The sequence below is a fragment of the Pezoporus occidentalis genome, unplaced genomic scaffold, assembly GCF_034315485.1.
Source record: "Pezoporus occidentalis ecotype Australia unplaced genomic scaffold, CSIRO_AGI_Poc_V1 ctg70, whole genome shotgun sequence".
Lineage (NCBI taxonomy): Eukaryota > Metazoa > Chordata > Aves > Psittaciformes > Psittacidae > Pezoporus > Pezoporus occidentalis.
In genome coordinates, this window is record NW_026916053.1 from 1518222 (window position 1) to 1543938 (window position 25717).

The 25717-nt window shown below is 49.7% G+C and overlaps 1 protein-coding gene across 3 annotated transcripts in view; it reads left to right on the forward strand.

The window, feature by feature from the left end:
- The window catches only part of HNF4A (hepatocyte nuclear factor 4 alpha), a 33948-nt gene extending 14019 nt beyond the window's left edge, over nucleotides 1-19929 (forward strand). The window contains exons 1-10 of one of the 3 annotated variants that reach the window (XM_062642308.1): nucleotides 1702-1965; nucleotides 5381-5558; nucleotides 7169-7263; nucleotides 9648-9754; nucleotides 12071-12230; nucleotides 15231-15314; nucleotides 15830-15985; nucleotides 16268-16504; nucleotides 17151-17273; nucleotides 17937-19929. In XM_062642308.1, the coding sequence (XP_062498292.1) occupies nucleotides 1845-1965; nucleotides 5381-5558; nucleotides 7169-7263; nucleotides 9648-9754; nucleotides 12071-12230; nucleotides 15231-15314; nucleotides 15830-15985; nucleotides 16268-16504; nucleotides 17151-17273; nucleotides 17937-18079 (1404 nt within the window). In that variant the 5' untranslated portion in view covers nucleotides 1702-1844 and the 3' untranslated portion in view covers nucleotides 18080-19929. Of the gene's footprint in view, nucleotides 1-1701; nucleotides 1966-5380; nucleotides 5559-7168; nucleotides 7264-9647; nucleotides 9755-12070; nucleotides 12231-15230; nucleotides 15315-15829; nucleotides 15986-16267; nucleotides 16505-17150; nucleotides 17274-17936 lie in introns of those variants that run through there. The other 2 variants (XM_062642309.1, XM_062642310.1) reach the window with 2 other exon arrangements.
- The last annotated feature ends 5788 nt before the right edge of the window (nucleotides 19930-25717 follow it).

A 25717-nucleotide genomic window follows, 5' to 3' on the forward strand; every position in this document is an offset into this window, starting at 1 on the left:
GCCATGCTTTTACGATATTTTACTAGACGCTGTGGCAAATCCTGCACATATTTGAGGTAGTGTCTGTAGCATTTATCTAATCAAAGGGATCATCATGGCCCGGCCGGGATGGGGATGGAGGTCTCTGGGATGAGGTCATGGAGGGGCTATGTTCTACCTTAGTATCCCCATCCCAGTGTGCTCATTGTAAAAACAATTTTTGGCTCAGGACTGCTCCTACCAAAGGGAAGAGCCAGCGGCACGTGAGTACCCAGAGCATCGGGAGCACAGACCGGATGACTGCTTTTCCTGCAGTAAAGATCATTTATGACAGTCCCCCTGCAGCAAAAGATCATTTATCACAGTTCCTTGGGAGAAAGCCCTGTGCTCAGCTTCACACCTGCAGTTTTAGGGCAGAAATGCTGTTTGGAGGTGCTATATAGGTCATAGTTTCAGAGGGCAAGGGCTGCTTGAATAGTGTCTTGTGCTCCTAAAATGTGAACAGCAAATCCTCACTAGCATCACTGCGCAAAGACACTTCCTGTTGTGGAGCAATAGACCTTGGTGTCACGTTGTGGCAGCGATGCCACAACATGACACAGCACAGTTCTGGGTGCCAACGGGGCTATGGCTGCATTGGGGTGCTGGGAAACACAAACATGAGCCAGTTGGAAGCCCAAATCAGCAGCCTATGGACTCAGTCACCTGGTTGCGAAATCACAGGGATGTTTTCAACGTAGAACAAGCTGATACCAAACCATTAATTGCTGGTTCTCCAGGGCCTTGCAGCCAATGCCATCCAGCCATTGATTACATTCCCAGTCACTGATCTTGTTATTACACTGAAATATCTCAGTCCTGTCTAAAGTGAAGGGACGGGGGAAGGAGAGCATCCAGATAAACAAGGAGAGCACAGGCAGCTCTGCTGCTTGCTCTGGCCCCCTGCTCAGACCGAGCAGGGTCTGGGTGAAGCAGCAGAACCACCAATGGTGCTGGTGACAACTGCACCCCCAGAAGGAAAAATCCCACTGCAGAGTGTAAAACACCTCATGAAGCCCGAGGCTGGGGGGTTTGTGGCACAGGGTGGCTCTGGCAGTGGGACAGGAGCAGCCCCAGGGATGCCCAGAGTGTCCATGCTGCCCCCCAGCCCCGCTTGCTGTTTGGGCACGGTTGCAGAGTAGGATCTGGTTTTAGGACATCCAGCTCCTATAAAACCCTGTTTATAGGGAAGTAAAAGGAGTCATATGTCATTACTTTGCATAGCAACGTGTAAATTGCCAGGCAGGCACTGACCTTCTCTGACTGGGAGGGAGAGGAAAGGAGAAGGGGTGGGAAGGATGTTGGGAACAAGAGAAGGGAAAAACAGGGGTGAAGACAGCCAGCAGTGGAGAGGGGAAGGCAATGACAGAAGTGAAGAGTACCCTTGTTCTCCTGTCAGGGGGTTTTCCAAGTTTTCTACCACAAGTACTGTTAAGACCAACACCAGCAGCTCAGCATCAAGGTCAGTAGCCTGGGAAGGTGCTCCCTCACCGGCAGAGCCTGCTCCCATGTCCTGCCTGCACATGGGAGCCAGGATCGGCGGAGTGCCTTGAGATGCAATAACAAACAGTCAACAAGAACCACTGCTGCTCCACCAAAAAAAAAAAGCAGCTTAGCAGCATTCAGTGAGTGAGATGATTAAAGATTAACCCCCTGCCTCCTGCCTCCACCCCTCTGGGGAGTATAGGCCTTGAGGCTGAGCAAATCCTTTCAGAGAAATACCTGAAATAAAAGACAACAGATAGGGACGCAGCGAAGGCAGAGGGAGGCAGAAGGGCCAATAGCCTCGGACAAGGGAATCGGTACAATCTGGCCGGTGTTTGCTGATGATAATGCGCCTTTCCAAAGCCCTAATAGACATGGAGATGGCAGATTATAGCGCGGCACTAGACCCGGCGTATACCACCCTGGAGTTTGAGAACATGCAGGTGCTGGCTATGGGCAATGGTAAGTCCCCTTCGTCTTCTCCCCTCCACTGTGGTGGGATGCGCCGGGGGATGCAGGGGGAGAATTCCTTGGGGTGGCTGCTGAAATGGTCCTGGGGAGGGCTAGGGCACGGCAGGGACGTCAGCCAGTGGCTCCCAGCAGATCATGGGGGGGGTTCTGCTTCCCTGGGGAAAAACAGAGGTGGTGGAACAGGAACAGGATGGTGCCCTGCAGCCCGGGCACACACCAGGAGCCGGGTAAAACGAGAGTTTCCCACCAGACATTCAGCACAAGGGCTGGGGTTGAGCACAGGGGAGGTCTCGCCTCCCCCAGACTACAACCAAGAGAAGAGACTGGCCGAAAGACTGAGTGAATGCTGCTGGTTGTTCATCAGGCAGACTATGCAGCCTGGGGCTCCAGAGCAGGGCCAGACCCAGCCCTTCGGCAACTGGAGATGGGCTTTCCAAGAGCAGAAAGCCACTTAGCATCCGGCAAGGGTGGAAATCGCTACAGAAAGTGAGTCAGGTACTGCCCTGAGGCCACGGCCCTTTCATTCAGTGCTGCACGGTCAGGAGGCTCAGCCCCTAGGGAAGAGGGGGACCTGGTAGGGATGGAGGAGCATTTCCATCCCTTCAGGAGGGCAGGATCACACTTAATCCGGGATTCGCAACACTGGCCCACCCGTTTGGGACCAAGGAGTCCTGATGATTAAATGCTCAGAGATAACAGGAGATTCCTCACCAAGTCCCCCCTAAAGTCTCTCTAAACATGAGGTTAATGACTAAACAAAGCACATCAGAGAAAATGACTCCCCTGAGCCCTTTCCCCCTGCCTGCTGTGTCACTGAGACTGCTGGGCACCCCTGTCCCAGAAGCACAGGCTCTTCTCTCACAGCCTGTACAGGTCATCCCTGTGTTATGGCTCTGCCCCATCACAGACATGACACCATGATGCCAAAGTGGCTATGCTGTTCAATAACCCCCCAGCACCCAAGGGTCTCAGCCCCTTCTCTGCTCCCAGGGGCTGGTGCTACCCACCCATGGGTCTCAGGGCTTAGAGCAGCCCCCTTTGGATCTGCCAATGTCCATCTGGGACAAGCCCAGGTCTTGCTCCATCTCTGTGCCCCTCAGGAGCTCCTGCATGGGGGCTTGTGACTTGGCCTCAACAGGGCAGAGGGACATGATAATCTTATATGACAAGATCAAGTGAGATGCAAAACACACCCTGGGGTGGATGAGTCAGCTGGGTCAGGCAGTGCCAACGCCTCTCCTTCTCCTATGCCCAGCTCCACACCAGGGGCAGGTCTCACCTCCAGAGCTGCTTTGGCACTCCAACAACTGCCCGCACAACCTCTGCCTCCCAGCCTGGCCAAGGACTGCAGGAGAGATCAGCTCCGGCCCAGAGGTGGCTGCTCAGCACTGAGCAAGTTTGCCACAGACCAAATGCATCCCATGGTCAGACAGGCTTGGGGACCTCTCGAGGAACTCCCATCCTAACACAGCTCTCAGTTGTGAGGTCTGAAATTAAAGTCAGATTTTTTCATTCCTCCTTTTACCTTAACTACAAATCATAAACCCACTTCACGGCAGCAGCCACAATGCTTTCTGGCACCATGAAATAACCTTAATTAGAAAATTATCCATTAGGCAATAATTTTATTGTTGGTTGGCAATTAGAGGAAGATGTTGTAATTTCTTTGATAACGGTGCCAGTTTTTCCTGTTCTATGTTCACCTGATTACAGCATGATACACTGCTAGAAAGGGATTTATCTGGGCTCTCACAGACACACAAGTAATATGTGTTATAGGTAAATCAACTCTTCCTTTCTTGCATTAAGTCCTATGTTCAGCTGAAATTGGAAATCTAACCAGAATCTAATCTGTCTGCAATGACCTTCACACAGCCCAGCCCTCAGGATGCACTGGAAGGAAGGATGGTTTTGGAGGCAAGCTCTCAAAGGGACAAGAGACAGCCAGAATGGGCTTTGGAGTGGAGAACAGAGCTTTGCAAGGACAGCTGCTGCCACAGAAATGCAGCTGTGTGCCAGGCAGGAATAGAGAGAGGCAGCAAACTGACTTAGAAAGAAATCTAGGAGGGACATGAGGAATTAGAAAGAAAGGTGTCAGGGAAATGAAAGGGTTGGCTTGAGATCCCCAATGCTAGCTCACTGCTGTTGAGGGACAGCATGAACAGGCTGTGCAGTGGCTGCTGTTAACACCCCTTTCTCTGCAAAGTAAGAGCTAGAACTGGAGCCCTGCCCCAAGCAACACTACCTCAGCAGCACCATGCTCCAGCTACTGAAAGGAGCCCTACTGGGACCAGCCTTTTTATAGCATCCAGTTCCCTTTCTGCTGGGCGCTGACTGGGAGCAGCTGTGGCCCTCCCAGGGTGATAGCTGCATCCCTGCCAAACCCAGACACCTGTAGACTCAAGTATTCAAATCCCAGCAGGTTCCTGTGGCTTTGTAGATCCTGGTTATCATTTGCAACCAGGGTTTCCACTGAGGCAGGGGAACGTGCCTGTGCTGATACAGGAAAATGTACGTAGGATAGGACAATTAGATCAACCAAATTAAGGGCTGATCCTTTTGTCCTTGTGGTTTGTTTGGCTTGCTGGAGGGGTTTTAGCATAGGCCTTGCAATTCCCCATCCTCTCAAAACAGCCCTGCAAGTGCCTGACTGTAAGGACTGTGTGACACCTCAATCTCAGCTGTGGTGCTATCAGATTCTGAAATATGACCAACATACAGCCTCCTCCATGCTATAGCATCACCCTTTCTTCCTCATCTAGCTTAAATCAGTCCTTCCTTGCACAGGTAGTGTTTGCTGCCTGAGTTTTCTAGTTGAAGCCACTTGAGTTTATATGTACTTAAAGTCTTGTTCTCCTGAAGAACCTCAGTGCAGGCTGGTGCTCCATATCTGGCACAGAGGATCTCAGGAAAGGGGGCTGACCACCTTATTTCTCTAATAGTGTTTGCTCAGGGCTATCTTGGGCTCTTTCAGTGCTGTAACATAAACACCTCTCTAATAATTCAGCTGCTCACCCTGAGCTGTAATACCTCAGCTTTAACTCTGCACCAGCTTCTTCTCTGGCCATGCTACTGCAGGTCAAAGTGCTTGCAAATCCCAAAGGAATTTTGGCTCTGCTCTGTGACTCCTGCAACTGGGTTTCTGCTTTATCTGAAGGTGTTGCTGGAGTCAGGCCTTTGGGAAGAGCTTTCTCACCCTGGCACATGGGGAGCTTTGGTACAGTCAAAATGCAATGACTTAACACACTCAGAGCATCCCACCAGTTCGTACCCATCTCTCTGACCTGGCTTTCTCTGGCTGCAGTTAACCTGATTCTTCCAAAAATCAATCCTCTCACTGGAAACTGAGTTAGGAAACATTGTCTGTCTCTCTCACCGTCTTCATCTTCCTGTGTCCTTCCCCAAGCAGACACGTCTCCATCAGAAGCAGCCAACCTCAACACTTCCAACAGCATTGGGGTGAGCGCACTGTGTGCCATCTGTGGGGACCGCGCCACGGGGAAGCATTATGGGGCTTCCAGCTGCGATGGCTGCAAGGGCTTCTTCAGGAGGAGTGTCCGGAAGAACCACATGTATTCCTGCAGGTAAGGACAGAGGGGACAGAATAATGTGGCTGAGATAAAACAGTCCCTAGGAGATGAATGATAAAGCCCTCAAAGCGCAGCAGCATCCTTCATCCTCTCTGTATCCTCCACTACCTTCCCTGACCTCAATCCCCAGCTGGGAAGGGTCAGAGACTGCTCTCACTGTGGGATTGGCCTCCAGTGACACTGGGAGAGACCCTGGGAGGCCCTGCCCCAGTCTTTAGGGGCCAAACATGTGCTCTTGCAAATGGATGTGGCCAACTGTGGATGGGGCCCAGCAAGCAAGGTGATGCTGCAAGGGGGCAACAAGCTGGGCAGTGTAGTGTGCATGTATCGGATGAGGCACACATGCTGTTCCTGCAACTCATGCACTGCACCTGTGTTATTGGTGGTAGCCCATTCCTCTCCTGTTCCATCAGCAACTGTGACCTGCCTGCTCCCTGCTCTGAGCAACCCACACATAAAGAATCACGGAGGAAACCACAGAATCCTTAGCTCAGAGTGCCTAAATCACTCGGCTTTTTGAGTGAGTTACTCCTGGTGGCCTGACAGCCACTTGGAGAACATGAAGAGCAATGTGACTCAAATCTGAGCGACAGAAAGAAGCCCCAGGTTTATGAGTCCATGTGAAGCACTTGCATCCCAGGTTTATTCAAGCTGCTGCCCAGGGAGCACCTTCCCCACAGCTCCATTGGAAAAGCCAAAGTGTCCAGTTCTTTGAAGACAAGGGCTTTTCTATAAGTGCTACAGAAATGCTTAGAAAGATGCTTTCAGGCATCATTTGGGCAAACCTTAGGCCTTTAAAAAGCATGGTAGCAACAAGCCTTTTCGGAAGCTACAGAGCTCAGCATGGCTGGGAGCCCTTTCCCAGCTCTGTACACCTTTGCCTTTACTTTGCAAGCTTGATCAAGCCCCAGTAAATTAGAGCAAAGTTGCAAGTGAAATTCATGCTTCAAATGGCCACCAGGCCTGTGCTGCATGCAGGAGCCACACACATCAGAGACCAGTGTTTGCCTCACCGTGTGCAACGGATTTGGTGATACGAGTGTGGAGGGAAGCAGCTGGGTGCTTCCCAAGTGCTCTCTGAAGTGCAGGTGGCTGCAGAGCTGTTTGCACACCAGTGATGCTGTTCAGAGGTCAGAACCAACATGCCTGCACATAGCCCTGGAGAGATGCAGGGACTTAAACTAACTTCTTAACCTTACTGACTCAAGAACAACCTTCGACCCTTTTTTAATTCACATAAATACATTCTTCCTCCCTTCTAACTGGGATCTAACTTACAACAGAGGCTACCAAGTTGGCTCTGACTCTCCTGGCTCACACTTTTAATTTCACTGGGGCTTGTTAATGCATCTCGAGCATCCTGTGCCTAGTGGCCGGCAGCCTGAGCTCCGGCATGCGGCTGTCAGCTCTAATCCATCCTTATTGAACATCCAGAGGTAGAGCAGAGGGCTGAGATGTTCAGTGCAAAGAAGAAACCCCAGGCTAAGGCATGGAAATGGCACAGACCAGGGCTCCTTTCTCAGGGTGAGCGTCTGGGAACCTGCTCTCTGTCTTCGAGCCTTCAGGCTCAGTCTTGCTGCTCCTCACACTTCTCTTTCTTCCAGGTTTAACAGGCAGTGTGTGGTAGACAAAGACAAAAGGAACCAGTGCCGATACTGCAGGCTAAAGAAGTGCTTCCGAGCAGGAATGAAGAAGGAAGGTGGGTGATGGCACCGCTTCCCTGTGCTTCCCCCAGCAGCAGTCAAACTGTCTGCCTGTGTTCGAGGAGGTCCTCGCAGCCCAAGGCCAGTCCCTGCCATGCTCATGCTTGCCCCGTCCTAGCCCTGTCTTCCCTCCACAGTGCTCTCCTGTGCACACATCCAGACCCCATTGTAGGGGGGTATAGGAAGAGTTTTGGCCTCCAGTGATGAGCCCTGCATGTACCCAACCTGCCCGCTCCCACCCATGCAAAGCCCTTGCAGGCAGTCACTGTGCCAACAGTTGAGGGCAAGGCATGGGGGCCCTGTGTGCTCCCGCATTCAGTGTCAGGACACTTCTGAGGGCACCCCTCAAATGCCATCAAAGACAAGCCCATGGCAGTGCTACAGGACCCTGCCTGAGTCTCAGAACTACCCATGCTTGTACACACAAATCACAGTGGGCCTCTTCAGCCCATTCTCCCTCACACTGACACACAAATCACTTGTGCTCCCACATAACTGGGGCATCCAAGCGGTTTAGGAATGCTTCTCAACATCCCTGAGAAGCAGAAACTTCCAAGAAGGCCTGGAAATTTGAACATTGGGAAAACTGCTCTAAGTGCTGTTGTCACCATGAAACCCAAGGCTGGACAGGTGACTCCAGCAAAGGTCCAGCTGTCATTTTGCACCTTTTTTTCCTAATACACGTATAAGTTCTTGCTGACCCTCTGCAGAGAGCTTAGCTCTGTGTGATACACTCACCACAGCAGAAAAGCCCCAGAGCAAGGTGGAACATTTTGGCTATTTGACTCCACATGAAACGAGTAAAGATACCCACGCCCCTGCATGGCCCAGGGCCACCCCACCACCTTCCCTGCCCCTCTGTCTCCGCACCCTTCTAGGTCCCCATGACTCAGACGCAATGGGACAGGACTCACCCTCTTCTTAGCCCTGCTTGGTTCTCAGGGGTATGTGCAGTGGAGCTGCTGATGGTCGCACTGGTGACTCTTTGGTAGAGGGAAAAGGTGTCAGGAGCAGCCCAGGGGAGCGGCTTGGCATGGCACAGAACTCACGCCACTGATGGCTGCAAAGGGACAACCAGGAGGCATTTGGCCCTGATGTTCCATGTAGAGAAATTAAACCCTGTGCTCCCCCCCCCAGTTCACACACACCCCCCCCATCCTGAGGAGAAACGGGGTCCTTGAAGAAAACAGAAAAGTACCAGTGGTACCTGGGTGGCTTCCTCAGGATTACCAGCCTGGGGGAACCCCTCTGAGCAGGAACATTTATTCCATGTTAAAGGGGATGAGGAACTGCAAGGAACTTGGCTTGGCTTTTACTGCAGAACATAGGAATCCTCCTCTCCCTGCAGCGCCCACTCATCCCATGCCCGGAGCTTTGCTGCTGTCTGTTAATATTCAATAGAAGTTACATTAGGTGCATGACCAGCTAATACTGAGCAAACATTTGGAAAACATCATGGCGTGACTGAACTCGGGGTCCTGCTACTGATAACAAGCAGCATAACCTTGAGAGCTCCTATTTACAGCCGCTGACTGCAGGGCTTTGCTTCTGGCCCAGCCTCATTATTGCTTTTTATCAGGTGGATTTATACATTGAGAACGTATCAATCCAGAGAGCCACCAGCCTAAGGTAGGGACTGTTCTGTTTCCCCTGCCATCGATCAATACCTTATTTGAGCAGATGGCTTTGACTGGCATGGCCATGGGAGTTACATCCAGCCCACGGATGGCAAATTCTCCCCCCAGCACTGCTGCTTTTGCTCTGGCTGCTGCTGTCTATAGACTCAAGACCATGCAGGGAGGCACATCGGGGTCAAACCTGTCCTGGGACTCTCTTTACAATAAGGTATGGGAGAGCTCAGTTGCTCTGGATAGATAAATAGAAGCTGTTCTGCATCTCCTTCCTTATTGTAGCTTAGATGGAAGATTTCCAACTGCACCTACCTGGTGCAAGGGCTTCCCAAACGGAGCACACAGAAGTCATGTGGACAGACAAGGAAGCCATGCAGATTCTTCCATTTCTCACATAAGCTTTGGGCCATGTGTGAGCGTGGCCACTGTTTCAGACCCCTTATATTGAAATCAAAAAACTCAGAACCAGATCCTTTGAAAGGAAACTTTCCCACTGAAGTCTACAAGCTCTGAAGCAGGTGTTTGGGTTCTGTAATAATCCCATCACAGGAAAGCCTAATAAAGCCAATCTGAAAACAGATCCACCAGATGTACACAGTTCTCACAGGCATCCCACCACAAAGCTGCCCTGCCATGTAGGGAAGCTGGGAAACGGCTTCTAAAGAAAGGGAATGCCAAAAGTCTATGCTACTTTCTGATGTTCATTGCCATGGAGGAGCTGCAGCTCAGCCAAAATAACTCTCTTGCAGCTGTACAAAATGAACGGGACCGAATCAGCACCCGCAGATCAAGTTATGAAGACAGCAGCTTGCCCTCCATCAATGTCTTACTGCAGGCAGAAGTCCTGGCACAACAGGTACCTCTCTTTCTTCTCTGGCAAATACAAAAGCATCAGGCACTATCTGGCTAGTAAAGCCAGTTGAGTATTTAATAGCTGAGTCATCAAATTACCACCCCTTTTCTAAAAGTAACTTATCTGCCAACTCAACATTGGCTTTTCAAAGACGTTTGTTACCTGAAACCATCCCTCTAATGCTCCTTGGTCCAGATCTCAGCTGTAGTAATACACAGTCATCTGTTCTGCTTGGTTGTGACACATGAAGGCTGGAGAGCCTGCTGGAAGAAAATAGAGTAGAACCATTGAAATGCAAGGAGCTGCAGCCACCTAAGCCAGCTGAGGGGCTGGCCTCACATGAACAATCTCCCTTCCCATCGGCTGCTATGAACTTCAGATTGTGGCTTCCTGCAGTTTCATGAGGAAATCAGTTTCATGTTTGTTTTATGCAGATATTCTTTCCAGTGTTTGCTTTTAAGTCCCCATCTCCACCAGGATACTGCCAAGACTGATTTCCTAGAGCATTCACCTGAGAAGATGATTCTGATTTAGGAATCTAGATACTGCAAACATGAGATCAGCACTCTCTGGGAGGACACAGGACAGGATGGGAGGGCACAGGCTGCAGGGAGGGTTTGCCTGCAAGAACAAGTGATGAGGATGGGGCTGGAGGCAAGAGCTGCCACTCTTCATGGGAGGTGGGGAGAGCAGCACTCCTTGTGCCAGGGAACATGAAGAGGCGTTTGAGTTGGCAGTCCATGTTCCTTCTTGCTTCAAGGGTCATCTTACCCTGAAGGCTGCCCTGGGAGATGCTTCAGGGCAGGATGAGCTGCTCTTAGGCTGCAAGGTCCACTTCTCCAAGGAGGGGATATGCCAGAAGAGACAAGGGCCAATCCTGTACGCAAGAAGCATATCCAATCTCATCCTGTGTCTCACCTTGTCCTATGCAGGCCCTAATGTATTTATATACCCTATAAAGTTAATATCAGTGCTGCTGCCAAAGGTGTGAGATAAGGGGATCTCAAGTCACCAGATCTGCAAGAGAAGGGTATTTCTGGGACAATGAGTCCTCTATCATCATATGTAAGCGTGGAGCAGGGTCTGCTGATAAAAACTACAACCATCGACAAATCCAGGGGAGCTCCTGCTCTCCCACAGAGCAAGGAGAGACTCATTAAACAGGGCAGGCTCCAGCGTGCTAATTGGTAACTTTTATGTGCCTACCTAATTAGAACAAGATACTGCTGAGGAGCTGCTTTCTCCAAGATCTTGGGTCACTCACTCAGAGGTCTCTCTTTATTTGCTAAGCCTTCCGGGCTCTCCGATTAGGGTAATACATGGTGAGATTTTTACAATCGTATTTATTCAATAACAGCTCGAGAGCTGGAAAGCTTCCAGGTAATGCAGCCTGGGGGAAAAATAGTGCAGGTGGCATTAGAATCCTATTTCCTTGGCAAGGTCCAAGCTGAAAACGCTGGCAGGAACAGGACAGGAAGAGCTGATGTTGTACAAGAGCACAGAGGGCAGGCGGAGGGCAGCGATGGGCTTGAGTTAATCGCTTACAGGAGCATGAGGATAAAGTAGTGACTAAGGGCAAATTTTCAGATGAGCTGGGTAAGCAGCTATGCATGAGAACCAGGGAGGAGGTTGGGTGCCTGGTTTGGGGGAGATGTTCTTTCAGGCTCTGTGTGACAGCGCTTGCAGAGCTGTGAGGCTTGTCCTTTGTAAATGAAATGGGCCCATTTGCCTCTGCGATCACAAACAATTTGCCATGCAAAAAGTTCTTTTGGGGCATGTTTGTACATCAGCAGTTTTGCCAAAAGGGCCTAAAAGCTGAGAAGTAAAGCCTGCAGGTGCCCTGTCAAAAGCAGACACAGCAGGTCTGGACAAGCACTAGTTGTGGAGCAGAGTGAAACAGGGAGCAGTTCTCTGCCCTTTAGTGGGACAAGCAGCTTGTGTAGCAGCACTGAGTGGATGTGTCCTGGCTACTGGTGAGGCTGACTGCTACATAAGTCCTTTTGCTCTCTCCTGGGTCTTGGCTGAGCAGTTGTTCAGTGGAAGGAAGATCTTCACTTTAGAAACATTTCTTTTGTGCTTTCCAGTCTGTTCAAGGTACGACAGCTTACCAAGATGATCCACAGCCTCAGCTACGAAGCATTCCCTGTTCACAGATCTCAATTTAAATGAGTTTAAATGTATTGTAGAGGCTGGGTGTGCAATGGAGGAAGTAATTATTGATGCTGGAGTCTGCATCAGCACAACCCACAGGCTGGGGATTTTCCTGCCTATGTTTCCTCTGTGGTACTGAAAGATAAAGAATTGCTTCTCTCCTTCCAGATATCATCCCCGGTTCCTGTGCTCAATGGAGACATCCGAGGGAAGAAGATTGCCAACATCTCCGATGTGTGTGAGTCCATGAAGCAGCAGCTGCTGGTGCTGGTGGAATGGGCCAAGTACATCCCTGCCTTCTGTGAGCTGCCCTTGGATGACCAGGCAAGTCCCTCCATCCACTCCACCTCGCTCTGCCCTGGTGAAGGCAGCAGGGAGCTGAAGCAGAGCCAGGCAGCTGAGACCTTCAAAGGAAAGGTGCATTGACACTCTGTTATCCTGACTGTTGCAGCTGATTGGGAATGGCATCCATACAATGCCAGCACAAGCCATTTGCCTGTGCAGCTAATCAGTCGATGAGCACAGTCATGATAACACTGAGCTCAAATTAGGTACATAATCAGATGCATATTTTGCAGGGGTCTTTTGGTCAGCTATTTATTATTTATAGTTTGTGCAGCACTCTGAATACCTGAAGTGCTATACAAATGCTAAGGGTAATCAGACTTGGTAGGACAAATCCCTAGCCTATTGTGTTCTTAAACACAAACCTGCCTGTCTTTGTGCTTCTAGCCTGGCCACATGTTTGTATCCATCCTCCTGGTGTGGAATTATAGAAAGTAAACATAAGTTTGCTCCCAAGGCAGGGTTAAAAACCAGGAATATATTTGCATTTAACACAGAGATAGCACTGGTGGCAGGGTATAACACTTCTGGCAGTGGCCAGCACAGGTACAAAAGTATTCCTAATCTGCCCAGTGCAGTCACAAGACCAAATGTGCTCTTTTCAGCTGGGATCAGTCTCCAGCCCTATAGACCTAGAGGTAATTTTTATACCACAAAGAAAAAACATATCCAGAAAGTGAGAGCTGATCAAAATCCCTTAAATCCTAAATCTGAGCTCTTCAGTAACAGCGGCACAGAGCCCTAGGGAATTCAGCACTAGCAACGCAGGAGCATGTCTCCCTCTGTTCTATTGTGTGCAAGTGCTAAATTGTTTAAAAAGGTAAGAAATCTGTTAAACTTCTAAGTCAAATACAGCTCAAAAAGTATGAAAAGCAAAATGGACTCCAGTAGCAAATGACATGTACCCCGCACACAGGCCGCAGCCCAGCGGAGGCTCAGGGCAGCTCTGCACAACCCATTGCATCCTTGTGCCATTTGGAACAGAGGCAGTAAACCTGGTTAATAACACCACAAACTACAGCAATTTCCATGTGAACTCATTTTACCATTATGGGGCTGCAAAATTTCTCAAAGAAGAAAACAAACCTAAAGATGACATTGTCTGGACCTTGCTTTCCCGCAGCAGAGGGGCTGCTCTCAGCATGCTCCATGGGTTTGGCTCATCTGAAATAGGCCTGTTAGGACCAGCCACCTCTCATCATGAGCAGTTCCCAATCTGTCCCAGAGGGCTTGAGAGGAAAGACTGTGATGCATTAATGTGCTTCTGAATGACAACCTGAGGACAGAGGCAGCAGATTATCAGAGCAGTGCAGGAGGAAGGACAGACTGACAGGGAACAGGAATGAATGAAACTGAGTGCAAGCAGCTGTCCAAGGGACATAGGAGCCAGTCCAGATATGTCCAGTGGGAACATTTAATGTTAGGAAATGCTCTTACATTGCCACTAAAATGTTGCCTGAGAATGAATCATCACAGCCAACATTTTTATAGGAAAAGTCATACCCAACCCCTTATTCTTCCTCTGCACCAAAATCTCAAAGTACTGGATATGGTGGGCAAAGCTTACTCATTTTGAAGTTAAAATTCTACTTTGTTGTGTTACAACTCTTATATTTATCCTAGTTCACAATAGAGTGACATATTTCAGGTTGATCACTGCAAGCATAAATAGCAAATGAGATGGCTTTGCCTTGTTGAAATAATTGAATTTAAGCCTGCTCAAGCAAGCAAGTTTTATGGAAACAAAAATGATGGCTCCAAAATGAGCTTTCTTGCCTTTGTACTAGGCAGGTAATTTCTACAGGAAGGCTTTGCTCTCCCTTGGGATTTGAAGTTTTTGCATCCTTCTCCAAGTTGCATTAGATAGGAAAGCTCAGTTTTGTGCAGCTCTGGTAATGACAAGGAACTTGGCTAACATATCCACCCATGTTTGGATAGCGATAGAGAGAGGTTAGATGTTGGTGTATAGATAAAGGTTCCCCACTATCATGTGTGCGTAGTCTTTTTGCAAGGACCTCCACTCTATTTTGCATAACTTTTTTCACCCTCTGCAAGAAATAAATATCCCTCTCTCAGCCATGAGCATCTTTTCAAACCAGAGCTCTCTTCCACGGCTGACACTTCTCCTGGCATTTCTGGTAGGGTAAGACTTCTCTTGGCTTTGTCAGATGCTGAGGGATAGCACACTGGAGAAGAGCACCATTCCCATCAAGACACACTTCTCAGAGCCTCTCCATTAATGTTTAACGATTGTTTTCTCCAGCAGAGGCTCCTGGCTGGACATTAAGAAGCCTCCGTGTCAGGCTGTCCAATCGTTAACTTCTGTTTCTGCCCAAAGCCCTGGAATTTTTAACTGAAGGAGGGCAAAAGAGTTAGAACATTCTCAGGAGCTGCTCGAGGGTGTAAAATGAAACACTTCAATCATTAACATCAGGACAGAAAAACATCCCTTTGGCTTCCCTGGCCCAAATGTCCATTGCTGTGGTGGGAATGAATGGCCAGAGGGTGACCCCACCAGCCGGGCGGATGCGAGTCCCCATAGGAATGACTTCAGTGGGAAGTGGGCATGTTCCAGAGGGACAGCAACTGTCCACAGCAGTGCAGTGTACTTCTCCCCACTTCCCAGGCTGGAGCATGGTCCCTGGTTCTGTATTCGGTAGGAGTTGCTTTGTCTGCAGTCAGCCCACTGTGAACATGTCCCACTTGCTGGTGTGAGGTCCTGGGACAGTCTAGCATGGTCTTGCTCATGACACGTGCCATGAATACAGGATGTTTCAGGTGCCACTGGTCCTGATGGATTTAGAGATGTTTATGCACAGGAGTAAACCATTGTTTGATCCCTTTCTCTGACTGTGACTAGACGGGTGCTCTCACTCCCCATCCTTGAGTCCGGTGCAGGAATGCTGGGCTTGCTTACACAGAATCACAGCCTTGTGTCTGTCTCTGCATCACCCAAATAACTTTTCCCTGCCCTTGCAGGTAGCGCTGCTGCGAGCGCATGCAGGCGAACATCTGCTACTGGGAGCTGCCAAGAGGTCCATGATGTTCAAGGATGTCTTGCTGCTAGGTAAAGAGCACCTTTCTGCACCCAGCCCATCTGCTTCTGTGAAGCTTCCCTGCCGGGTGAAGGAGAGGGTGGTTTAAGTGTTTGTGGACATCCTTTTTGCAGGGTGATGATGGCTTGAGCTCCTCTGTATTTTAGTGAGCCTAACACAACCTTTGGGTGCAGCTGATGTTCACATCAAGGCCATGACATGTGGCAAAGCTGAGGAGCTATGAACATTCACACTGAAACCACAGGGTCTGTGGAAGCAGGCTATGGTGTGACTGAGAAAAAGGCTCTTGCTCCCTGGTCAGCTTCTGCTTGCTTGAGTGACTCCTCTGTAAGGAGAGGCTGCTCTGGCAACACAGATCAGCATTGCTGGTGGGCTGAGCCAGGAAAGGGGCAGAGGGAGGAATTTCTTAAGTCCTCCACCCACAAAATTATCTCTGCATTGGTTGCCTGGGTTCTGAACTCCTTTGCTACCCCTGACAAGTCTTGGGCAATGACAACGTGATGGTCTCTGTGCTGCTTGTCTAAAGGGAATGACCACATCATCCCCCGGAACTGCCCTGAGCTGGTGGAGGTGAACCGTGTGGCCATCCGCATCCTGGACGAGCTGGTCCTCCCCTTCCAGGAGCTGCAGATAGACAACAATGAATATGCCTGCTTGAAAGCCATCATCTTCTTCGACCCAGGTATGCTCCAGCTTGGCGAGAGTTACCATCAGAGGGGACTAGTTTGGGTTATGCCAACTAATACCAGACCTGAATTCTCAAAATGCTGCCTGATCTCCTCTCTGGGCCAAACTGCTCTTAGAGGAAGGGGAGAAGTCATCCTAAGAAGGGAAAAAACATCCCTTAAAGATGATAACCGAATCAGAGACAGCTCACTTCAGCCTGCACCCAGATTTCATGTGGTTACTGAAGGGCAGCTCCTAGGAAAGCAGCCTGCACAATTGGTTCTATGGGTTGTTTCAGATGCCAAAGGACTGAGCGACCCCTCCAAGATCAAGCGGATGAGGTATCAGGTACAGGTCAGCCTGGAGGACTACATCAATGACCGGCAGTATGACTCACGGGGCCGCTTCGGGGAGCTGCTGCTGCTGCTGCCAGTGCTGCAGAGCATCACCTGGCAGATGATAGAGCAGATCCAGTTCGTCAAGCTCTTTGGCATGGCTAAGATTGACAACCTGCTGCAAGAGATGCTGCTGGGAGGTGAGTACTTGAGGGTCCTCTCAGCGTTCCCTGACCATCATCCCCTTGAGAACCTCTAAAGCTATTGTTTCCTACATGAAAAAGGTAGAGACAGCCTGTGTGCAGGTCAGCCCTTGACTCACACAAAATCATCTCCTCCTAGCAAGTGGAGAGTCCTCCACTTCTGCTCACCTAAAGAGATGCAGTAGCTCTGTATGCATTTAGAGAGGCATCCCCAGCCCTCTGCATGTAGACGAGCTTTGCTGTGCAACCCCCAGATTCCCTCCAGCCATTTCAGTAATCCTCCTCTGCGTCAGAAAGGAGTCATCAAAACACAAAGGTCTCAAAGCTCAGGTTGAAAGAATGTCCCAGATTTTCTAGTGGGAGGCATCCAGTGGGACAAAACAAAATGAAGAGTTGCCACTGTGCTGTTCTTTACATGGAGGTGTGACTCAGGAGGAGAGGAATATAATCCTCTATAAGGAAATGCAGGCAGCAGGCAGGGGTTGGTGAGATAGTTTCCTCATCCATGGAGCAAAATGGAAAGGGTGTGCTCCAATCAGGCGTGCACAAGCTGATCATGCACAAAGCCTTGGATGTTTTGGTGCAGTGGGTCTGCCCAACTGAATTGTCTCCTTCTGCTATTGTGGCAACTGATGTCTTTTAGGCTCATCAAGTGAAACGCCGCATGCTCACCACCCCCTGCACCCTCATCTGATCCAGGAGAACCTGGGAACAAACGTCATTGTGGCCAACACAATGCCTCCTCAGATGCACAACGGGCAGATGTGTGAGTATCACTTGAGAGATGGAGAGCTCCCGGGAGAAACAGAGCTTTCAAGTGTGCCTTGAAAGTAGTTTCTACCTCATAAGGAGATTTCCATGCAGGACAGACCCTCTGATAATAAGTGTGTGAGAAATTCCTATGCAGAAAGGAGGGAAAGACAAACAGAGAGGTGGGTTAGGTTAGATTAGATCAGTCTAGACTGATTCAACAAGATGCTCCCTGGCAGACTGTAACTTTTACATAGCCCTTAAGGGATGAATGATCCCATCCAGATCCAGTGCCTACTGAAATCAGTGGAAAGGCTCCCCTTCCCTTCAATGGTGCAGACAGACCTTGCTTTGCCCTCTGCAAAAAATGCAGGCCACCACACAGGGCACCATATGGGAATTTGGGCTGAGATGGCCTCGGCTGAGCAAAAAAATGGCCAGCACAGGTCAAAATGCCAGCAACTTGACTCATTCAAAGTTCGTTATTGTGGCTCTTCAAGAGAATCTAACAGTGCCTGTGCATCTGGCAGCCTCGCAGCAAACGCACGAGCCATTAGGAGCTATGGCTTCAGTACAGAGCGTCTGCCTTGCTTACACCTGAACCCCACATGACTAAGGACAGATCCCAGTGCTGTCAGATCCATGAGGCCACCTTCTAATTCTGTTTCTCTCTCTGTAGCTACTCCAGAAACTCCACAGCCATCCCCACCTGCAGGCTCAGGGCCAGAGCAATACAAGCTGCTGCCTGGAGCCATTGCAACCGTGGCCAAACAGCCCACCTCCATCCCACAACCTGCCATCACGAAACAGGAGGTCATCTAGCAACCTGCACACCAGCTGGCCTCATTCAGAAGACCGTGTGGGATAAAAGCCCAAACTGCCTCTGTCACTGTGAAAAGAGAACCCATCCAGAGTTCCCTGGGCGCAAACACGCGGACTTGCTTCTTGGACTGGTCCACCACCACCAAAAGCTGTCTTCCTGCAGCTACAGACAGCACGTGCCATGGGCAGCCCTGAGCCCCAGAACTAAGGCTGAAGCCTTATTGAAACCCTCAGTCCTTGTGAGAAGGGCCAGATTTCTGCCTCCCTCTGTGGGGAGGTTGCAGTGACTGGGGGCTGCTCCCCCATTGCCACCTCTCAGCATTGGTTCAGCACACATCAGACCCAGCAAACAAGCAATTCTCTGTGCTGTGTGAATGGAGGGCTTCACTCCCACAGCCATGCCAGCTCCCCAGACAGCCCCCAGCCCAGCCAAACTTGATGGAGATGGCAGCTCCCCCAGGAGCATTGCATCAAGTGAACCACATGGGTTTTGCCCAGGCAGCACTGCCAGAACCGCTCCTCAGCCTTGGCTAGTCCCAGGTCTTTGCAGTGCCACCCTACAATGCACTAATCCCCCCAAACCAGCCAGGTCTAACACATCTTTCCAGCTGATACTGGGGCAAAGTCTGGCCTATGAGGATTTTCCACTCTTTGGATCCTTCTGTCTTTTGCAGTGTTTTGTTATTTCCGTGCCATGATCACCCCCCAGCCACAAGGCTCAGAGAGGCAACCACTGCCAAACCCTTCCCCTACCCCTACCCTACTTACCGCCTCCTCGCTACCTGAACTGGGAAGCTGGGGGATCAAGGGGTTCAGGAGATTTCAGCTAATGGGATGGGGTCACCCCCGTACAGGCTGGCAGTGGGCAGCAGTGCCCAAAATATCACTGGCCCCACTACTGCTTTTCAGCAGTCACAAAACCACTGGATGCTTACTTGGAAGGAAGCAGGAGGAAGGATGTACAAAGGGGAGATGCCTGTGAGGGTGAGAAGAGCCTGAGCCACACAAGCTGGACCAACATCTTGGGCTGCCCAAGTGCTGGGAGCATCGTGACTAGGATCTCAATTCAGACCCAGCTTTAATGCTACTATATGCCATATAATCTATTTTTTCCAATCCAGTGCCACTCCTTCAGCTTAGAGCAAGTGGCTGATAACAGATTTATAGTTCTTTATAACATGATAAGAACTCATTATGGCTCCTTCAGACCTTAGAGGGTTTGAGGGCAGCAATCTCAAAACCACAATGCTTCAAGTCCTGCAGAGAATGACACAGGACAAGGAAATACCCTGTGTCCTCCAAGCCCCTTGGGTCTGCCCCAGCCTTGGCTCTGCACCCACCTGCCACAGTCCCTACTTCTCTGTGCCTGCCTGTGCCTAAACCCCACAGATCTGATCTCTGGTTTACAGCTGGATGCAGGGAAGGAGCCCTCCCATGCCCAGCACTTGCCTCCCTGGCTGCCAGCAAGCTGGAGCTCACAGAGCCCTGCAGGGCTTCAGCCCTGAGTCACTTCTGGCAGCACAAGGCAATAGCAGCTCTCACCAGCCATGGACTATGTGTGTGTGGTGCTGGCCTTGGGGAAGTTGGAGCTGGGGGAACCATGGCTGTGGAGAGGTCCCTGGCAGGGAGGAATCTGAGCCAGCCCGGCCAGGGGAGCTGCACATCTGCCCCTTGATTTCCAATGCAAAAATGAAACACCTCTGCCTGCGCTGACGGGGTCACAAGTATTGTACTGTCTCTCAGTGGTGGCATCAGACCGAGTAATTTATTGCAATGATGAATCCAATCATTTTCTGTAAATTATTCTGTAAATCACATTGATTATTTATAATTGGGAGATTAAATGCAAACACACCACCACCACCCCCCACCCCCCCCCCCGATAATAACCAGGCTGTCTTTTCCAACTGCAGCAACCCTGTTTTCCTGTACGTAGACATACTCTGTGGGGAATCCTTTTTGGTCTGCTTGCACCAAGCATTCCTCAATACTGTACATTAATTTTTGCTGGTTACTGCCTTCCAATGGAAACAGAGGACTATTTCTTCACTAGAGTTTGTATGCATAAAAAAACGGAGAAGAAATAAATGCAAAAATATTTTCTAACTTTCCCCAGACAGATGGATTTCTTTCTTCTGGGAGGATTTATTTGAAACCAAGGGGCTCACCTCCCTCTTGGTCTGAGCACAAAGCATATGGGTATTGGGGAAAAAGCCCCAACAAGTGTTGGATGCTGTCATCAGCTGTCACTATTTCCTGGCAGGGCTAAAGTTAGCTGGTGTCTGTCCTGAAGCCACATGTGCTGGCATCATGAGACTGAATGGCAATCCCGATTTTCATTAAAAGGAAAACAAACATGAAGAATAAATATTTGATTTCATGCTTCCAGGGAGCTTAAAGACTTGAAGTAACCACACTACGAAAGCCAAGCAAAGGAAGCCAGGATATGTTATTAACATGTTGAAGTCCCTCTTCCATTTCAAAGGTAATTTCTGAGCATTTTGGGTGATGATTCTGCTTTGGTTCAAACACAGCCATCCTGCTGCTGGCAGCAGGTACAGCCAAAGGCACACTGAACATAAGGGCATAATAAGATGACAAAGTGAATACACTGACACTTAGATGATGAGAGCCCCAAAACCATCACTAAATGCCTGTACAAGGTCAGCAAAGGCAGTCGCAGGACATGCGTTATCTCAGCACACACAGCTACTGAGTGGTTAGTCCAGTCAAGAGAAGGAAAAGGAGTTAGTTCCTTCTCCTTAACGTGGGATAAAACCCAGGGCTCCTCTGCCTGCCACCAGAACCCTGTTACCCATGATTGGTTTTACCTGGGTATACGGCCTAAAAACTCCACATATGTAATATCAAACCTTTGAAACAATAAATTCTCCTGGATTCCTTCCCAGGAACTGCTCTATCAAGGCTGCCCTTTAGCTGGTTAATCTTAAATCAGTGCAGTCCCTACAGAAGATTTCTTATTGCTGGATTCAGCTCACTTGGAATAAAACCCACAAACTGTCCCAGAGACATCCTTATCCTTAGGTGGCATCCTCGATCCCAACCCTCACCTCTTGTGTCACTCCATCCAGGAATCACCCTAAGACACTGGTCTTGCCACCTGTGGGCTGTCTTTTATTCTACTGGGCTTCCTGGAGCCCAGACGCAATGTCCCATGTCAGAGGATATGGCTGCTGTAAGGACAGCCTTTAAGACACAACTTCCTTATGTTGGTTTTGGACACAGGAGCTTTTTCTTGTCCTCTTCTGTGCCTGTAACCTAGACTAAGGATGATATCCTGGAGAGCAGCATCTCCAGCTGCGAAATCTTTTTATGATGTCCAAGCAAAGATCTGTGAAAGTGGTATTTTTTAGGTCCTCTGGCCACTACGAAATACATTCTTTCCATATCCTTTATATAACCTTCATCTGAAGCAGCCACAGGGCTTTGGAGTCTTTTCCGCAGTCTCCATATCTCAGTGGGAGAGAAAAATAAAGAATAGAGAATGAATTTTATGGCCTGCATATCATCTCTGACAAAGGCAACTATTGCTGCTATTAAACTTGCAAGTGCACACAGAGGCACAGATAGTCATGAACAACAAGAGGCAGCAGGCATGGCTCAGCAACGTGGCACTGCTGAGCCAGGCAATTCTGTGTGCCAGGCTGGCCAGTTCCCTCAAGGCTGAGTGCAAATATCACCAACCAATTGGGGAGTTCAGGCCACGCACGCTGCACAACCCCCTTCCATTCAGAGAGCCTGGAGGAGGAAGGGTAAGGTGTGGGTATGTTTAAAATCCCTCTCCCCATTCCTAATCGAGGTGTGACCCTGATAATCATAAACACACCCTAGCACCAGAAAAATTGCCAGCCAGGCCAATAAAACTGGCAATATAGTGTCAGCTTTGTTAGGTGTGGGGTGAGCAGGAGAGCTTGGCACAAACAAGACTGCAGTCACGTCCTTCAGTTTAGTGGCCTGTGTAAGACAAAAAACACTGCTGGGGTCAACAGAGCGCTCCCCATTCAAGCCCTGGACCACTGGGCTCTGGGGGCTGTGCTCCATTTCAGTCCCTCCTGCCTGGCAGCTCTGCCTGGCTGGGACCTGCACTCCCTTGTGACTCCCCTATCTCAGAAGAGCCCTTCTGAGCCTGGGGGACCCCACACCAGGCAACTCTGGGTCTGGGAAGTTGTTACCATTCCCCACCTCCTCCCAGAAACTGTTATGGGTATGATGAACAGTGCAAGAGCTGCCTGGATAGACACCCGCAGCAGAAAGCACTGTGAGTAAGACAGGAATTCCTCACTGCAGCTGCCAAGCCAGGCATTAGCACCGGATGGAACACGATGTGTTCCCCCTCACTGACCGGGAAAATCATTACAATAAAGTAACTCAACAATACACTTCTCTGTTCCTCTTCAGAACTCCCCAAAAGCTCACTGTGCCTTAAAACCACCCAGTAATTAATCCTGCTGATGGGTCAGTATTACCATGAACCACTGACATGGAGCACACTGGTTCACACATACCCTAGAATCCACTTAGAGCTGATCTGCAGAGGATACAAAGCCTTACAGGTCCACCTAAACAGAAATGGAGGTCCCCAGCTCATGCACCAGCTAAAATGGGAAGCGCCTGAGGCAGAATAAGCAAAGAGAAACCTCAGTGTCAGACCCAGAATCCCTGTCTCTGGACTACAGCACTTCTGAACACAGATGAGGGACAGCCATTTGGATCCTCACTCTGGGTGGTTTTTAGTCCTCTCTTAAAATTACCTTTAAGTGTGGGATTAAAGTGTGGCATCTTCTCACCTGGGAGAGCACACCAGAGACCTGCTGTGCTGCACGTCCATGGAGGCAGCAGAGGACTCAGATCCAGCATTGCAGGCTCTTGTATTTCCACTGAAATCCTACTATTTTCTGCATGTAGCTCCTCTCTTCGCAGCTGCATTCCTTCACCCCAAGGCTGTGTAAGTCCTGAGATATTGCTTAGGGGTTACTCCAACACACAACCCTGCTTCACTCCTTCCCACTGATAGAAGGGCTTGTGATAGACACCAGGTTGAAAGCCCCAAGAGCAAAAGCACTCAGTCCAACCCAGGGAGCAGAAGCGCTTCCCTCATTCTTCCCCTGGAAAGCATCCTACACCATTTACCAAGCAGGTTCCTGCAGGAACAAACCCCAGTGCTTTTACTGCTCTAACACACTCAGCATCACTGCAGCTATCACAAGTACCTCAAGTCCCTGAGCAGCACCTTCACAGCACCCTGGCAGGGCTAATCCTGCCAGGAAGCCATCCAAACACAGAGCTGCTTTCCTTCCAGTGCACCAGGGCACCACAAAACACAATGAAACCTTTTCCTGCCCTCTCCTGTGCTTGCAACCTCAACTGAGGATGATTTCCTGGAGAGCACCGTGGGACTCTCTGCTCTGATGCTGAGCTGCCCAAAAGGGTTGTGTAATTTGTGAAGCGCAGAGGTTCCACCTGCACTCAAAGGACCAGAGCCCCCCTCCACATAGATTATCTTTATTACAGGACTGTTATGTTTGCACAGTTTAGTGATTTAATATCAGTTTAAAGCCTTCTCTGTGAGCAATGCTGTTTGAAGTCATGCTCTCTTTTCAGCCTCAGCTTGCCAAGACTGTAAAATGTTTATTGCTAATGGTGGAAAAGCTTAAACAAGCCAAGATAACTTTCCCAGGCTGGGTATTAAAACTGTTCGGATAAGTAAATGAGTGCAGGGTATTACATAGACTTCATTAAATATCAACCAACACCAACAGCCACTCATTTATAACGCAACGGCAGGGCGCGGGAGCACCCAGGAGCAGAGCTGAGAAAGGTATGAACCACATGTGATAGGAGACACGAGAAGGGCTGGATTCCGCATGGGGCTCCAGGTGTGGCTCCCAAGGTCAGGCAGCACAGCTCCTGACAGAGGCTCCTGCAAATACTGTAGATTTGGAGCTGACGAATTGGCTCACCTCCTCTTGGCTGGGGAGGGTTCCATGCATGTGCTGCAGTGCGTCATCCTCCCTCCTGCAGCCATGGGTAAGGACACAACTCTCCAGCTAGTGGAGGACTGTCAGTGCCTGGATGTGATGTTTGTTTTCAGTTTAGCTTTTACTTCCTTATAGACTGGTTCTGCCTTTACTGGTTCCTAGACACAGGATCCCAGCACCAGGTAGAGTAAATTATAAAACCTCTTGCTACTGTTCCTGTGCCAATACTTTACAATTCCCCCTACAACCTGAACTGAGCCCCTCACCATCACCATCCACCACCCATCACTCTCCTTGAGTTCAATATTCCATACATAAGGAAAACTGAGGTAAGGTAGTTACTTCATTTGGGAACCCATCCTCAAATCATGTTTCACCCCCAGCCCCTCTTCACTATGCAGAATTCTCACTGCTACTTTCCTTCCTTATTCTCTCCTACCTGCCTAAGGCTCTTGCTCTTACTTTAATATCCTTTTTCATATCTCTCAATATGATTGCAACTGGTTCTTGCTTGTTTTCTGCATCTCCTGTTCCCCAAAGCAGAGCTTCCTTCACACGTCACTCCTTTCAAACATCCCTGCTTACTTCTAACACCCTGCTGCAGCAGCTATTAACCGGTCAGGTCTGGAACTGCCACCTCCCTGCTCAATTTTCCTCCCTTGTCTGAGGGGTGCAAATTCCAACCTGATTTTGCAGCCTGTAGCACAAATTCCTGTTTGCAGCTCCAGTATTTCCCAGCTGTTGGGTGTTTTGAAGCCTTTTCTCAGATCAGCTCTGCCTCAATGCTAATTTCAGCAATTAACTGGTTCAGGTGCACCCAGAAACCTCCTTCATCCCTTCAGTGGCCACAGACCCATCTCCTCACACACACCTTCTCACTCTCTCCAAACTGTGCCTGCAGCTGCCAGTTTCAGGCTCTTACCTCTACCCTGGGACTCTGGGTCCCACCTGCCTGCTTTTCCCATGCTTGTGCCACAAGTGTCTATGCCCAGAAGCTGTGTAAATGGAAACAGGAGCAATGTAAGGTCTCTTGTCCTTCTAAGGTCTCTTCCAACATTGTTTATTCCACCATCTACTGGGAAGGGCACGGAGCAACATCACAAACAGGTCTAATTCACACAGCTCCAAACTGGTCCCAACCTATGGCACCAGCTGGCCAGGCTGCACCCAGCTCTGAACTGGCTGCGCCCAAAACAGGGTTAGACTGGAACATCAGCATGGGGATGAATCAATGTACTCCCCTTGTCTGAGAGGCCTCCCTGCTGGTAAACACCTTTGGCACACTCAGTTTGTTTCCATGGTGCCCCTGAAATATTTTCCACTTTAGAAGGATGAAACCTTGGAACAAAAATAAAGCAGAACCTCAGCCGCTGCAGAAGGGCCTTGTTTCCTCTGCCAGCTCCCGGGAATCCCGCTCTTTGTCCAACTGTCTTTGGCTCCCTCTCCTGGCTGAAAAGGATTACAGCCAAGAGAAAACAGCAGAGCCCACTGAGCTCGCTAGGCACCGTCCCCAGCAGGATGCCGAGCCCATTTTGCAATCAAAATCTAAATCAGTGGGGTTAAACGTGTGTCGTTCCCCCCTCTCCGTAGCTCTGTTGAACCTTTTTTAATGCAGCAAGCGTGGCAATAAAAATCTTTT